We start from the raw sequence: 15,439 nt of genomic DNA, 5'->3' as shown, positions 1-15,439 counted from the left end.
CTTAAGTACACTTAATTCGTGAATATTATATTATTTTCAAGTACAGTTTTAAAAATATACTTTTAAGATTTGAAGTGCACTACAAGTGCACATTCAGAACAATTAAGCATACACTTTTCTTTTTTTTTCACAAGGGAAATCATAACAATATACATTAAAAGAATACTGTAGCGATATCATGCTGTTATTGGAAAAATGTTATTTTGATACTGTCAAACTGGAAGCATTGCTTCTTTCAGGTACTTCCCTGAAAGAATATCCTACTTTTTTTGTGTGTGTATTAATTGCATTGCATGTAGAGTTGAAAATGAGATTGACAGCATTATTTTTCAAGCGTTCATTTTGCAACACACTGCAGTTTAAACATTTATCATTTCATATAGTTGCTGGTTATATATGTATGTAATGTATGTAGTTATACAAAGCAACTAATATTATATAAAGTAAATAATCAATGTCATATTTCATACTGAGTAAGAAACGGAATTGTAGCCTACTAGAACTATAGTCTAAACAAATTGTTGGTCTTTTTCTTCATTTCTGTTCTTGCATTTTGTTAGCAGAAGCTGGACTGCTTTATCAAATTGCATGTAACAGCGCCACCTGAAGGTAACCCGTGGGACTGCAGTCTGGAAAGCCGGGTGTTTGTGCTCATGCCAGACACTCAGGTCGTCAGTGTGCCAGTCAAACAGGACTCTCTGGTTGCTGATGTTCTCTCACTGGCCTGCAAGGTAATTCAGCAGTCACCTCTCACAGACTTTCTGACCTGAATTGGGAATAACCAAGTTCATGCATTTGCATTTTCTGTCCTTTGTGGTCTCTTGTGGCTGGTTCAGACCTCATGAAATGACAGAAAAAGTGCACAACAGCTTGAGGTTGTCACAGGATGCATTTGCTTTAAGATCATTCAGTAACTCATTACACATTCTGTACACCATATTGATTTTTATATGAGTGTAATAGTGGATATGTTTTTTGTAGATAAAGCAGCTTGACCCAGCTCTGCACTGCCTGCACACGAGGAGACATTTGGGACAAGATGTGGAGAGAAGCACTCCAGCGCCCACAGACCTCCTAAAGACCCTGGTGAGTCGAAAACACACTTTATAAAGCAGACTGTTCAAGCTAAACTCTATTTAGATCAGTATTGCCTATATAATAACCATCTTAACCAGTTTGGTCTGTTAACCTACTAACATTGCTCATCTAAAACTATTTTTAAGCATGTCAAAACCAGTCTAAGCTGTTTTTTCCCCCCACACTTATTTCACAAAAACTTGCTTTATCATACAGCAAAAATGATGCTCTGCTCTTGTTTAACAGGTCTATGATGAACTGGAAGTTTGGCCTGTCAACGTGTTGACCATAAACATGTCACGACCGGACACAACCGTAGACTTTGGTGAGTTACTGTACAGCAGGATCAGCAAGAAAATAAATAGTTCATTGACAAGTGAACATTTATTCACTCTCATCATTTACATAATTTCCTCGGATTGTTCAGAAACTGAACCTGATTATGTTTTTCAGGTTTCTCTATTTCATACAGTGTATATATAGTATATTTTTAAAACCTGTACTTTCATGTAATATTAATGAAAAAACGACACTTAAGTGTACTTAAAGGGATAGTTCACCCAAAAATAAAACTCTGTCATTAATTACTCACCCTCATGTCGTTCCAAACCTTGTAAGACCTTCGTTCATCTTCAGAACACAAATTAAGAGATTTTTGATGAAGTCTGAGAGCTCTCTGCCCCTCCCATAGACAGCAGGGATATTACCACGATCCACGCACAGAAACGTAGCAAGGACATCGGTAAAATAATCCATGTGATACAGTGGTTCAAACGTAATTTTACGAAGCTACGAGAATACTTTTCGTGCACAAAGAAAACAAAAATAACGACTTTATTCAACAATTCGTATCAATTGGCACCATATCACGGCGTATGCGCGTGCTTTGATCTGAACGTATACTGTGTCAGCAGCACCACGCAGAAACATTATTTTCGTTCAGATCAAAGCGTAAACAATGTAGACACAGAACAGCATGTGTTGTACATGTTCAGATCAAAGCACGCACATACGTCGTGATATGGTGCCAATTGATACAAATTGTTGAATAAAGCGGTTATTTTTGTTTTCTTTGCGCACAAAAAGTATTCTCATAGCTTCGGAAAATTACGGTTGAACTGCTGTCTATGGAGGGTCAGAGAGCTCTTGGATTTCATCAAAAATATCTTAATTTGTGTCTTGAAGATGAACGAAGGTCTTATGGGTTTGGAACGACATGAGGGTGAGTAATTAATGACAGAGTTTTCATTTTTGGGTGAACTAACCCTTTAAAGAAAGTACAATTAAGTTGTAAGTGCTAAGATGACTCATTCAGTTTCATTGTATGGAAAAGTGCAGCTTGGGCATCCTGCTGAACATCTGCTTTTGTGTTCCACAGAAAAAATTAAAAGTAAATTTTGACAGTTTTCCGGCTCTCTGCAGGTTTTGCGGTCACAGGTCATGTGGATGGTGCCAGGAGAAGTCATGTGTATGTGAGTGAGGTGAATCTTGAAGGCCTGGCGTCTATTGAAGGTAACATTTCAATATTTCTTATGCTTCGATTTGAAATGTTGTCATGATTGATTGAACGTGTTGTGATTTATTTGTATAATGTGTATCGTTTTTGTAGGTCTGAAAGCTGGAGATGAGATCTTGACTCTAAATGGCGTGAGTGTGGCCTCTCTCGACCTCGGCCTCATGCAGAGCTTCTTCAACCAACAAGAACTCCATCTTGTCCTCAGGCGCGAGGATAACAGCACAGATGACCAGAGCTCCGTCTGGCCAGACTGTGACCCCAGTGAACCTGATCAACCCCAGCCTCCTCAGGCCAACATCATTCACCTGGAGCAGTGGACCACAGGTAGAAAAGCAAAAAGTGCTCTACTATAAACACAACCATTCAAAAATTTGGGGTCAGAAAAGATTTTTAAACTTAAAAAAACTTAATAAAAAATAAAACATTATTAAAAAAATTAAAGCTTAATGTTAAAAATTAGCATTCATTATTTTTGTAAAGTTTTTTTTTATGTTTTTGAAAGAAGTGTCATCAGGGCTGCATTTATTTGATTAAAAATACAGTAAAAACAGTATTACTTTGAAATATTATTACAATTTAAAATAGCTGTTTTCTATTTTGATATATTTTAAAATGAAATATATACCAGTGATGGCATAGTTGAATTTTCAGCAGCCATTACTCCAGTCTATTTTACCATAATATCTTTGCACGTAAAATTGGATGTGCCCTGCTTTTTCTGCATTAACCCTACATGACCTGCAGAGGGCAACACACTTTGTTGACTCTTATTGGTGGTCTGGGTATATATTTCTGCATGCTATTTGCAGGGATGTCATGTGGCTATTTTTTGAAGGGGCACCAGTGGTCCTGGCTCATACAGTGCCCTTTTTATGAAAAAAAAAAACATGAAATGAAAGTTACACAGTTTACATTTTTTGAAATAATGTTTTAGCACATTTTTACTACAGTAGACATCAGTAAACATTAATGTTGGTTAATCAACTTAAACTAAAAATTCAATTTTATTTTGTAAATAGCATTCATACTACCCATCAGTTTGAATGGGAAGTAGTGAAGAAACTGCCTGCAGGGTTACAGAGGGCCGTGTCTGCAGGCGGCCCCTGGCTCTTGAGACATACTGCAAACAATGAAACGACTCCCGCTGTTTTTATGATGAGAACCAAACGATGGACAGCTTGTTTCACAGCATGACGCTGTCAAAATGCCCAGACATAAACTATTACACCACAGGGCCCTTTGCAGACAACAAGACTGTTATTCCCTACAGGACGGTGTTTCCTGTAGAGGGGTTTGTAACATTATTCTAACTGTAAACCTAGTACATATTAGGTTTTCCCATTTGATGCAAGGCCAAGCTTTGTAGAATCAGAGACAGGAGGCCTGCTGAAGTAGACCTGCATGCAGAGTTAGTGAGATCAGATCGATAGCGGTTAATAAAGGTCAAATGCTCGCACGGGTCGGCCTATGGTGAGCCATTTCTGGAGAGAGAGCTAATGAGCCTCGAGTGTGTTTATTTCACTCTCTGTCACCGTGACCCAACATGTCTTGCTTTAGTAATCAGCCCACACTTTCAATAACATCTTTCTCTCCCTCAGCTCCAGCTCAGGAGCAGGAATTTCCCGAGGTCTCCGTGGCGCCTGCTTTGGAGGAGCTGAACGATAAGGCCGAGCGGGGCGGAAAGGTAAGCCGAGGGAATGAGTGGCTGTGCTGTGAGAGATTTAGGAGGTGTGAGCTGCTTGTGTTGAGAGACTGGCTGGGGTGATCAGGATTACGCTGGGTGTTGTGAGGTTGTGCTCAACAGAATTCCACAGTCTTACTGCAAACAGTAATATTTGACTTTAATTGCTTTGGCAGGTTTCAAATGTAAAATGGATGGCATGTAGGGCTAGGCAGTATAGTAAATATGTATTAAAAATCTATATCATTTTCAGTATTCAAGTTTACACAAATTTTAGTTTGTGGTCAGCAAGTATTTTATTTATTTATTTATTTTTTTTTTAATGAATACTTTTAATTACCAAGGATGTATTAAATTGATCACAAGTGACCACATGTTTGATCATGTTTTTTTTTTTTTTACTTTATATTCATCAAAGAATACTGAAAAAAAGTGTATCACCATTTCCACAAAAAAACATACGAAAACCAAAAATAATGTTTTCATCACTGATAAGAATAAATGTTTCTTTATCACTAAATCAGCATATTAGAATGATTTCTGAAGGATCGTGTGACACTGAAGACTGAAGTACTGATGCTGAAAATTCAGCGTTTTCTTTAGGAATAACATATTTTACAATATATTAAAACAACCAAAGAATTATTTTAAATTGAAAAAAAAAAAATATTTAACAATATTAGTTGCTGTATTTGGTAAGCATAAGAGATTTTTTTTTTAAGAAACATTAAAATTTTACCGACCCCAAGCTTTTTATCCCATACATGGCAGTGTTTTATTACCATGCATAGTTATTTTGAGGCATACAAATGAAATTTGATTTAACATCATATTTGCAAATATCATTTAAACACTATGGAAACATGTCTTGCCTTAAACATTTTCACTCTAGTTTGGTTGTTTGGTCAAAATTATATTTCATCCGATTGAATTGATCACCACTGTAGGAAATTTCAGGGCAAATACACTAAAAACAGAAGTATTAAAAAATTGATTTAAAAGCTTATAAAGTCTAAAGATATATATTTTGAACTATATCACACAGCTCTTGTGATGAAATGTTGATTGAGGTTTCTCTCTTTGATCTTTGCTATTTTTTTTTTTATATCAAAAAAGTTTTCTGTAGGATGTCATCTCGGTGAACAAAATGTGTAATTGGCTTTCGCTGCTGCTTTAAGGGAGGTCGGTAACAGTTCAGCACGTGTTCATTTAGACTTAATCCAGGCTTACAGACACTGGAGAGAGAGAGAGAGAGAGAGATTCGCATGTACCTGCAGTAGACAGAGTGTTTCGGTGTCTGTAGTGTAGTACTTGTATAGAGGAGAGGTCAGAGGTCATGTGTCGGGTGGTGGGACAGAACAGTGCAGGAGAGGATGAAGAGGAATTCTGTGCGCTCTTCCCGCTGTCGTCACTCCGTCAGACCCTCAAAGAGATGTTGGTGGGACTGCTGGATGACGTGAGCGCGTGCGGGAGCTGTGAGTGCGTCTCACTGGTACTGACAACATTTTTCAGGCTTTGTTTTTTGTGGTAATGTAGTGATTGTTTATTTATGGTAACACTTTATTACATTATGCATATATATTATTCTAACATTTAATAATATTATACAATATGTAAAAGATCTTTAAAGCATGAGTCAGTGTAAGTAAGCCATTTGTAGTTTGCATGCAGTTGGGGCAGGACTCTCCGCTTTACCGACCAATGGCAGATCTTTGAAAATTGGATTAATATATTTTCATCATATATCATATTTCATCAGATGTATATAATCAGAAATATGATTTCATCAGATATAATCATAATCTGATTTAAATGTTATGCATTATATAATGTTCATTATATAAAACTCAAATAAGTCTAGTCTAAATTTTTTAATAGTAATATTTAATAACAATAACTTGCCCATTTAGGTTGTACATTGAGGGGAAAAAAATGTTTTGCTGTGCTTGTTAACCATTTTTGAGAAATATATATATATATATATATATATATATGTGTGTGTGTGTGTGTTATTTTTTATATAATTATTATATAAACTACTTTTTATATTATTTATCCTTTCTGGCGGAAATCGAGTTAATTGTACATTTTCTGTTTTACTGACCAATGGCAGAAATTTGGATATAAATTGATTTTCATATACATATACAATTTAGACATTTTGTACAGAATAGTGTTATCCATAAAAATTATATTTTCAACAAGAAATAAAGTAGTTCCACTTACCTCATTTAAATCTTTTTTTTTTTTCTGAGAGATTATGTGCCCTGAATCACTGTCCTTCAAATCACCTCCTAGAATGCAGAGTAATTATTACAAGTTATAATAAAATGTTACCTCTATTGTTATATAACTGCTGGATGCACACAGAGTCCGTGGGCCGCTTTATCTCATGCTGTTGTGTTCTAGTGGTCTATAATTACTGTGGACATTGAAATGATCTTACTTGATTGTGCATTGTGTGTCAAAATAGGAGATTTGTCCAGAAACGCACACTTATCTATGACCTTCAAACACTCAATTGCACTTCATTATGATTGTACACACCATGATTGTACTGAGTTTTGAAAAGAACGATAATTTCATATGGGTTTTATAGTAGGTTTTTTTATTTTTTTATTTCCATCCTCTATGTGTTGAAAGCAGCTCTGCAGAGCCTCCCAGAGGGATTTATCAGTTTGTCAGCACTTTATTACCCTCTGACAGCATAGATTACGATGACAAATGGCTTGAATTTTCACTGGTGATGCTGTTTTTTATGCAGCCCGGTGAAAGCGCACCACATGCGCTCTGGAGATAAAGCCTTTAGGAGAGCATTTGCATTTTTGAGTCAAGCTTTGAGTCAACATTTCTTGCCCTCGGGCACCGCCGGAGCCGGTTTCTAATGGTTTGGTTGTTTTATCCAGCGGCGCTGGATTGTATTGATCAAGAAGCTGGTCATTGATACAGCAATCAGTGAGTGAATGTGGGTAAGAGCAGCATTCGTAAGGCACAGGCAATGCATTCAAATCCCTTTGGTTCCAATAGACAATTTGATTCGCAATTGCGAGACATAAAGTCGCAATTCTGAGAAATAAAGCCAGAACTGTGAGATATAAACTCGCAATTCTGAGAACACATCATTCCCCCCCATCCCCCAACTTTATATCATGCAATCATATCAATTCTGAATCAATCAATTCTGAGAAAAAAAGTCAGAATTTCGAGATATAAACTCGCAATTGTGAGATAAAAAGTCGCAATAATCTTTTTTATTTTTAATTCAGTGGCGGAAACGGGCTTCCATAGTAGAGTTACATTCAAGACATTTTAAGACAAAGAATTGTTTTATGGGGGGAAAAAAAATATCATTTTGATGATCAGAGATGAGTTTTAAGGGATAAAATTAGTGATTGCAAAGGTACTTTAACATTAAGAGGAATTCTTTCTGCTTTTTTAATACAATGAAACTGCATAGAGACTGAGGCAGTGTAACTTCAAAAATGTCATTAATGCACCATAATAAATAGTCTGTAAGGCTTGTGCACTATGCCATACTACAGGTTTATGAGAGGAATAGACTGAAATTGTAATTATTTGCTGATAATCTTCCCTTCTGCCATAGCTCTCAAATCTGATTCTCACTTTAGTATATTCAAACTTGATTTGTTGCTTGTCATTTACGTAACATCTTGCCATTTTTAGAATGAGATTTGTAAGGTGCAGTTTGAATGATTTTCAGTGAAAAACTACTTGCTTTTTATGGTGTTTTTGTCTGTTAGACCAGTGTGAAGATTCTTCAAAACATTTCAATAATAAAGAGAATAATAATTCAGGAGAGTTCGGAGCAGGATAAGGTTTAGGAATTTTTCTACTCTTTTCAAACTTTAAATTAAGACTAAATGACACTGACAACTGTTTTGTAGTTCGTTTATAGTCTTGATAAATGTTAAAAGATGATCTTTAGTGCTGTCAAACAATTAATCGCGATTAATCACATCCAAAATAAAAGTTTTTGTTTACATAATATGTGTACTGTGTATATTTATTATGTATATAAAGACACACAAACAGCATATATTTTGAAAATATTTAAATGTATTTACATGTATATATTTATATTCATATAAATTATATCATATATAAATATATTTAATATATAAACGTAACACATTTTTCTTAAATATATAACATGCAAGTGTGTGTATTTATATATATACATAAATATACACAGTACACACACATATATTACATAAACAAAAACGTTTATTTTGGATGCGATTAATCGTTTGACAGCGCTAATTATCTTGATAAACAGATGTTTAAGAATCATAAGCTTTTGTTGGTCACTGAGCTTATTTTCTGCAATAATCCTAAAGGCAGTGGAAAAAATCCTGTTGGCCTATCCAAAAATGTGTCATCCCTGCAGCACTCTATTGAAGAACTACAAGACATTGATCTGCTGCTTTCATTTACCTTGCAGAACCCAGAGACGGTGTGTAATCTCTACCAGACGGTCCCTGAAGGCTCCGTTCTTGTGCCGGAGGGCCACAGGAACCCTTACTCCACTGAAAACACCCTTGCCAGATCCTCTCCTCGTCACATGTCCGTCACAGAGCGCCTGCGCATGGTCATTCAAGAGCTGGTGGAAACGGAGAAATCTTACGTCAAGGTACAAAACCAAAACTGTGGTATTTAAAATATGTGTTCATTGTTTGCATGGAGACATTAATTACTGCATAATACCTTCTTCTTTATTATATTTACACTGTCATTTCACTTGTGTCCCATTGTTTAGGACCTTGGATCTCTGTTTGAGATCTATCTGAAGCCATTACAAAGAGAAACCTTCCTCAGTCATGATGAGGTATGTTTTGCGGTGTAAAATTGTGTCTTTTGGAGTTCATATTGTCTAACTAAACCGAGCTCATTTTTGTGCATCATGTCCATAATTGTGGTTTTCCTTTTCCTGTAGATGGAGTCTCTGTTTGGCAGCCTGCCAGAGATGCTAGACTTTCAGAGGGTTTTCCTACAAACCCTAGAGGAGAGGACAACTTCTTCACCGGAGTACCATGCACTAGAGACTCCAGAGAAACTCAAGGTAAAATATGGTGGTGAGATTAAAGATCTGTGTGATTAACCCTCAGATGCATTAAATATTCAATACCCAGTCTGGATCACCTGTAATAAAAGACAGAATTAGATATTCCAGAAGTACTTTGTCAACCTTTTTGCATTTTTTATTATTATAAATTAAAAACAATGACATAAATTGGTATAGAATTATGGGTGAGGGTCGAGTCAAAGCAGTGGTCAGTTTTTGTTATTGTTACCAAAAACTATTAAACATTTTATAAATAAAGTAATAATAAATAAAACGAAATAAAATAGAAATAGAAATATTTGGAATTTTGAACTAACTGAAATAAGTAAAAAAAAAAAAAAAAAAAAAAAATATATATATTTTTTTTTAACTAATCCCCACCAAAAAGATGTTAAAATTCAAAATAATAATAAAAACAAACTAGTATATAAAAACTACTTAACACTGAGACAAAGGTTTTCACTCATGGTTTCTTGGATATAACATCACAATATCTGCTAATTTGTTTTACATTTGATAAATGACGTATTTTTCAGTTTGAGGCACATTCTGAGTCTTTCTCTTTCAATCTCGCATCCAGAAGCTCCTCTTCTCCCTGGGCGGATCGTTCTTATACTACGCAGATCACTTCAAGCTTTACAGCGGCTTTTGTGCCAATCACATTAAGGTGCAGAAAGTACTGGAAAGAGGTAAAACATAAACATAAGCCTCATCTGACATGTCTCATGGCATATCACTGGCATCTTAAGCTGAAAGAAGATGAGCCTGGTTTATATCATTCTTTGGTTTGTCTGATGGCAGCAAAAACAGACCGGGCGTTCAAAGAGTTCCTGGAGGCGAGGAACCCCACCAAACAGCACTCGTCCACCCTGGAGTCGTACCTCATTAAACCTGTGCAGAGAGTTCTGAAGTACCCGCTGCTGCTGAGGGAGCTGGTGTCTCTCACTGACCCTGAGAGCGACGAGCACAGCCACCTCACAGGTGGGGGACCACCTAAAACCAAAATTTACTCATTTGACTTTCTTTTAAATTCAGTCAGCCATTAGTGATTCAATATGAATTCAGTGGGTCAGTTGATATAAATGGTCTCCTTTCTGTCTTTTTTTTCTGGTGCAGAGGCATTAAAGGCTATGGAGAAGGTGGCCAGTCACATAAATGAGATGCAGAAGATCTACGAGGACTACGGCACAGTGTTCGACCAATTAGTGGCAGAGCAGAGCGGCCCTGAGAAGGAGGTGCATACAATTCTAGAATGACTTTTAAAAGCATAATCGTATTATAAGCAGTATATTTTCCCTTTCTGATTTCAATATCAAGCCTGTGTGTTGTGTTTCAGGTTACTGAGATCTCCATGGGAGAGTTCATCATTCACAGTTCAGCACTCTGGCAAAACCCTCGGCCCTCTTTGGGCCGCATGAGAAAAGACCCTGAACTCACCCTCTTCCGTAAGTCTGATCTGATTTACTGTAACTTTAAAAAGCTTGCAGTTTATGCTGTGCAGCATATGTAGAATATTAAAGAGTCAGTGCACTAAGTCAGTGTTTTTATTCCTCCAGTCTTCAAGGGAGCACTCATTTTGGTGTATCGGGAAAGCAAGTTAAAGAAAAGAATGGTGAGTTGTGGAATGTAGCACATGGTGTATTTTTATTAGGTCTGTCAGTTGCCAAATAATTACCTGAATTATTAATGTACATCAGTATTTGCAGAAAGAAGTCCCCTAATTTAAGAACATTACATGAACAGACATTACATTATTAGATGGGCCTATTCATTGACAAAATAGTTTTTTGTCTATTTAGACATCAGAATATACACTACTGCCCAAAATTTGGGGGTCTGTAAGATGTCTGTTTGTGCTCACCAAGGCTTCATTTATTTGATCATTAAAAAAAAGCAATATTGTAAAATATTATTACAATTTAAAATAACTGTTTTATATTTTAAAACGTAATTTATTCATGTGACACAAAGCTGCATTTTCAGCATCATTACTCCAGTCCTGAGTGTCACATGATCCTTCACAAATCATTATAATATGCTAATTTGATGCTCAAGAAACATTTCTTCTTATTATCAGTGTCTGTTTGTGGAAATCATGATTTTTGAGAAAGAATTGAAAGTTTAAAAGAACTTTTTTGTAACAATGTAAATGCCTTTGACCAGAGGGCATGTATGAATATATTATATATTGTTATATATACACAAACAAATATATCATTTGTTTTCTTTTGATATACTTCATGCATAAATTACATAATTTACATACAGGTTTGAGGTCATGATTAATAGTGTTTTTAAGTAACATTAAATTAACAGCTATGTTTTGGTTGCTGTTCATAAGTTTTATACGGACAGCTAACAGACATTTGTATGTTTTTCCAACTAGACTTCTTCACGGCCCGGGGATCTGGATCCTTTTAAATTCCGCTGGCTCATTCCTGTTTCATCCCTTCAGGTCCGACCTGGAAATTCAGCAGGTGTGTGTAACATGACCTTCCTGTGTAAGCTAAGAGATGAACATGAGTTTGACATGGATTAAACAAGAGCTTGATTTCTGTCAGAGTGCAGACAGACCAAGAGAAATAAGGTATTCAAATGGAGGATTTTAAGAACCACTTGAACATGTCACATCAGAGCACATAATTTAAAAAATAAATATCATAGAAAAGCTCTTTTAAAAGACCGATTGACAAAATTCAAATCCAGTCCATAACTTGCTTAAACTCCCTACTCTTGTCTCTTTCAGGGTCAGAAAACCCTTGTGTTTGGGAAGTTGTTCACACCAAGTCTGAAGTGGAGGGACGACCGGAAATGTCCTTTCAGCTCTGCAGCAGGTAATATTGAAAGTACTAGCCATTCAACATTACAGTATAATTAAGAGCTATCAATTTTAACATTTATTAGACTTTAAAAAATAACTTCTAATTTAAGTGAACTTAAAACAATCTTCACATAAACCCATTATAATAAATGTCATATTTACCTGTGCCCTTCAGCAAGTAGGAAATATACAGAAATTGAATAAAGTTATCAAACACTAAATTCTAAATTAAATATAGATGAATCCTTAAAGCTACAAAAGTTATTGATTTCCACTTTTTTTCTTTTGTTCTTTTATTAACAGACATCACAGCAGCTGGGTTATAAGTTTATTCGGCTGCTATTACTTTAAGAGCTGCCGCTGCTGAATGTGACGCGGATCTGACACGCATGCTCATAGTTTCATTCGCGCTTTAATATGAAATGATACAGACTGCAGTGTGCACCGTTGTATTTGTGCATGCAATTGAAGAGCACGCGCTACGAGCACAGTATAACGGCTGGCAGGACAGGAAAATGAATGTTTATTGACATATGGCCTGACAACATCTCATCTGTCTGCGGTTCACTGATGTTATACTGAAGCTCCTCGTCACCTGTACTCTTTCCGCACTCATTTGACTCGCGTCTGGCGTTGAGGTGAAGTTGGAGCACGCATCTGAAAAATCTCCCGTTCGATGTGGTCGTAAAAAGACGTTTCAGAATTCATGTCAAGAAACCCTATAGCTCCACATCTGCATTAAATATTTTTAACGCCGTTAGACTGGAAAAATCTATCGCCTGCGTTTACGTGCTAATTTTGACAGCACTAATTGAAAGTCAAAAAAGTGCACTTATTAGAAGTCTCTTTTTAAAAGTGAGCCTTTTATATAATATCTGCAAGTACCATTATTTTAAGCTTTTAAATGCAATTTTTAAATGTTTTTGCATCTTGTTTTGTGTGCAGTAACCTGGAGAACAAGGCTAATGCGGTGAGGGCAATCCGCACTCTTCTGAGAGAGAACGCCAAGAGGACGGCTCCAGTCGAACGACGATTTAAAGATCTAAATTCTAACTTCACCTTCCCCAGGAGAAGCCACCCAGGAGCGCTTAGAACAAACTCCTGGCAGCGGCTGCCGCCACAGCCTGACGAGCCTAAAACTTCAGACTCAGATGAGGGCAGACTGCTTGACGGATACGCTCACTCCGAACCTCCCCTCAGACCCTCCAGAGACCAGAGTTCTACTTCGAGCAAGAGATCCACGTTGTGCTCCCTGACCAGCGCCTTGGAAGCTCAACTCCAGAGACTGAACTTCATAGAGGAGCCACAAGGAATGAGCAAGAGCAGTACCAGCAGCCTTCAGGGCAGTCAGGTGACTCTGCTGGACGACACTCCAGGTCTGGACCTCAACACCCTGCTGGCCAGGGACTACAGCGTGCAGAGTTTTGGTTCAGTGGTTAATGAGGATTGTTTTTACGACACGGTCATGGGCATCCAAAAAGCTGCCATCCCCACCCTGTAGAGGAAGCTGGTGCTATGAAGATTAAATGCACTAAAACATGATTATCGTGCCTTGATATGAAGAGCTTTTACACAGCCAGTTTTATATCAGCTCTGTTTACAAAATCTAGTGAGCTGCCTACCTCGATGCCATTTTAAAACATAAACGGCATTATAATTATGCTAACTTCTATTCAAGTTGTATAGCAGTATCACATGTGTTCCTATCAGAAATTAGGCATGATGGCAGATGACTATAAATATACTTATTCAATACTGAGAAGTTTGAAATAAATAGTAAATAAATAAATAAATAAATAATTTTTTTTTTTTTTAAAGTCTCATTCTTATTCGATCAAAAATAAAAACATTTAATTAATCAATCTTTTTTTTTTTTTAAAGAACTGCTTTAATATATTTTAAAATGTTATTTATTCCTGTGAGGGCAAAGCGGAATTATTAGCAGCTATTTCCCTCAAAAATCATTCTAATATGCTGATTTGGTGCTCAAGAAACATTTCTTATTATGTCAAAACGTTGAAAACATTTTTTAAAAATCTTAATTATTCCAAACTTTTGACCGGTAGTATATAATAAAGGTTTAATTTAACCAGGGTCCTTATAGTCTTAGAAAAAACTTGCATATATAAGGATATATAATAAAATATTTAAAATATATAAAGTAAAAAAAAAAAAAATTAATTGAAATTAAAATAATAAAGATAAAATTAAATTAAACTAAATACATAAACCCCAAAAACTCAGTAAATTATTTGGTTAAAACGAGATCCTTGAAGAACATTCAGATCATATAACTTTTGGAATTATGAATCTTATTTAATTATAATTATTGTAGTTAATTTAATCTCTGGACACTGAAAATTTCTGTAAACTGAAAAAAATAAAGTTGAAAACAAAACTCTCATTACAGCAGATGTACAAAAGGAAACCTATTGTTGTGGATAATTGGGGTCTTGTTTTTTTGTGCGACTGAGAAGAGTGTCCCAAAACAGTCCTTTATGAGAGTTTCATCTGGGTAGTCAGCTCACTAGGGTTTGGGACAGAGCCGCTATGTGGATGAACAAATGGATGATCCGGCCTTAAATTCAGAGCACACTTTACTTATCCAGAGCATTCCATATGAGCTGACACATGTATTATTAATACACGAGCAAAGACTGTTTCACTGTAAGTGAATACTGTAGCTTTACATTTGTATTTGCTTGTTTGACAAAGGCTTTTATCAGCTCAAGCCTGAAATAGCTTGATTTCAATGAGCTCGGCAAGTTTTGATAAACCTGAAGTCTGAATATAAAATATTTTGTCTAAATTATGCTTGTATATGTTTCTTACAGAATTGTCGTGTGCACATTTGTAATGTGTGTGTGTGTGTGTGTTTTTTTTAATAATTATTATTCAAAGGCATGTTTTACATTCCTTAAGTTAAAAACTTAAGATTTCTTTGTAGTTTAAGCTTGAAAATACTGTTATAACTGTTAAGATATGAATGTTGATATGCTCTGTTTTCAGTTATGGCTATTGTAATTTATTTGTAAAAATATACTGTATGACTTAACTAAACATACTTTGTGAAAATGACTTTGTTTTAATATTTAATAAAGACTGTGTTCTATAATATGTATTGATATCATTAAAATCTTGTAAATATCGATTTCCTACATCATAAACCATATTCAACCAGGTGGACAGAAACAAGATTTCAGTGACAACTACTTTTTCTGTCCATAAATGAAAGCAAAAATGCTGTGACAACACATTTGC

At 35.8% G+C, this 15,439-nt stretch overlaps 1 protein-coding gene and 1 long non-coding RNA gene across 5 annotated transcripts in view; one reads left to right on the top strand and one right to left on the bottom strand.

The window, feature by feature from the left end:
* Window positions 1-15,279, top strand: part of LOC131527415 (rho guanine nucleotide exchange factor TIAM2) — a 50,584-nt gene extending 35,305 nt beyond the window's left edge. For 3 of the 4 annotated variants that reach the window (XM_058756477.1, XM_058756480.1, XM_058756481.1), the window contains 17 exons: window positions 561-731; window positions 982-1,086; window positions 1,324-1,402; window positions 2,500-2,589; window positions 2,687-2,917; window positions 4,192-4,277; window positions 8,737-8,925; window positions 9,052-9,120; window positions 9,229-9,354; window positions 9,938-10,046; window positions 10,159-10,338; window positions 10,474-10,592; window positions 10,694-10,802; window positions 10,914-10,969; window positions 11,744-11,834; window positions 12,104-12,191; window positions 13,124-15,279. In XM_058756477.1, the coding sequence (XP_058612460.1) occupies window positions 561-731; window positions 982-1,086; window positions 1,324-1,402; window positions 2,500-2,589; window positions 2,687-2,917; window positions 4,192-4,277; window positions 8,737-8,925; window positions 9,052-9,120; window positions 9,229-9,354; window positions 9,938-10,046; window positions 10,159-10,338; window positions 10,474-10,592; window positions 10,694-10,802; window positions 10,914-10,969; window positions 11,744-11,834; window positions 12,104-12,191; window positions 13,124-13,679 (2,454 nt within the window). In that variant the 3' untranslated portion in view covers window positions 13,680-15,279. The remainder of the gene's footprint in view (window positions 1-560; window positions 732-981; window positions 1,087-1,323; window positions 1,403-2,499; window positions 2,590-2,686; window positions 2,918-4,191; window positions 4,278-8,736; window positions 8,926-9,051; window positions 9,121-9,228; window positions 9,355-9,937; window positions 10,047-10,158; window positions 10,339-10,473; window positions 10,593-10,693; window positions 10,803-10,913; window positions 10,970-11,743; window positions 11,835-12,103; window positions 12,192-13,123) is intronic. The other variant, XM_058756479.1, reaches the window with a different exon arrangement.
* LOC131527417 (uncharacterized) overlaps window positions 4,290-15,439 on the bottom strand; it is a 31,417-nt gene continuing 20,267 nt past the window's right edge. Inside the window, exons 4-6 of the long non-coding RNA XR_009267649.1 lie at window positions 8,730-8,895; window positions 6,501-6,568; window positions 4,290-5,984 (exon numbers count right to left, since the gene is read on the bottom strand). This is a non-coding gene — a long non-coding RNA (uncharacterized LOC131527417). The remainder of the gene's footprint in view (window positions 5,985-6,500; window positions 6,569-8,729; window positions 8,896-15,439) is intronic.

This window comes from Onychostoma macrolepis, chromosome 20 (genome assembly GCF_012432095.1).
Source record: "Onychostoma macrolepis isolate SWU-2019 chromosome 20, ASM1243209v1, whole genome shotgun sequence".
NCBI classification, from domain to species: Eukaryota; Metazoa; Chordata; class Actinopteri; order Cypriniformes; family Cyprinidae; genus Onychostoma; species Onychostoma macrolepis.
The sequence above is the reverse complement of the archived record's forward strand: the minus strand, read 5'-3'. Positions and strand labels throughout refer to the sequence as shown.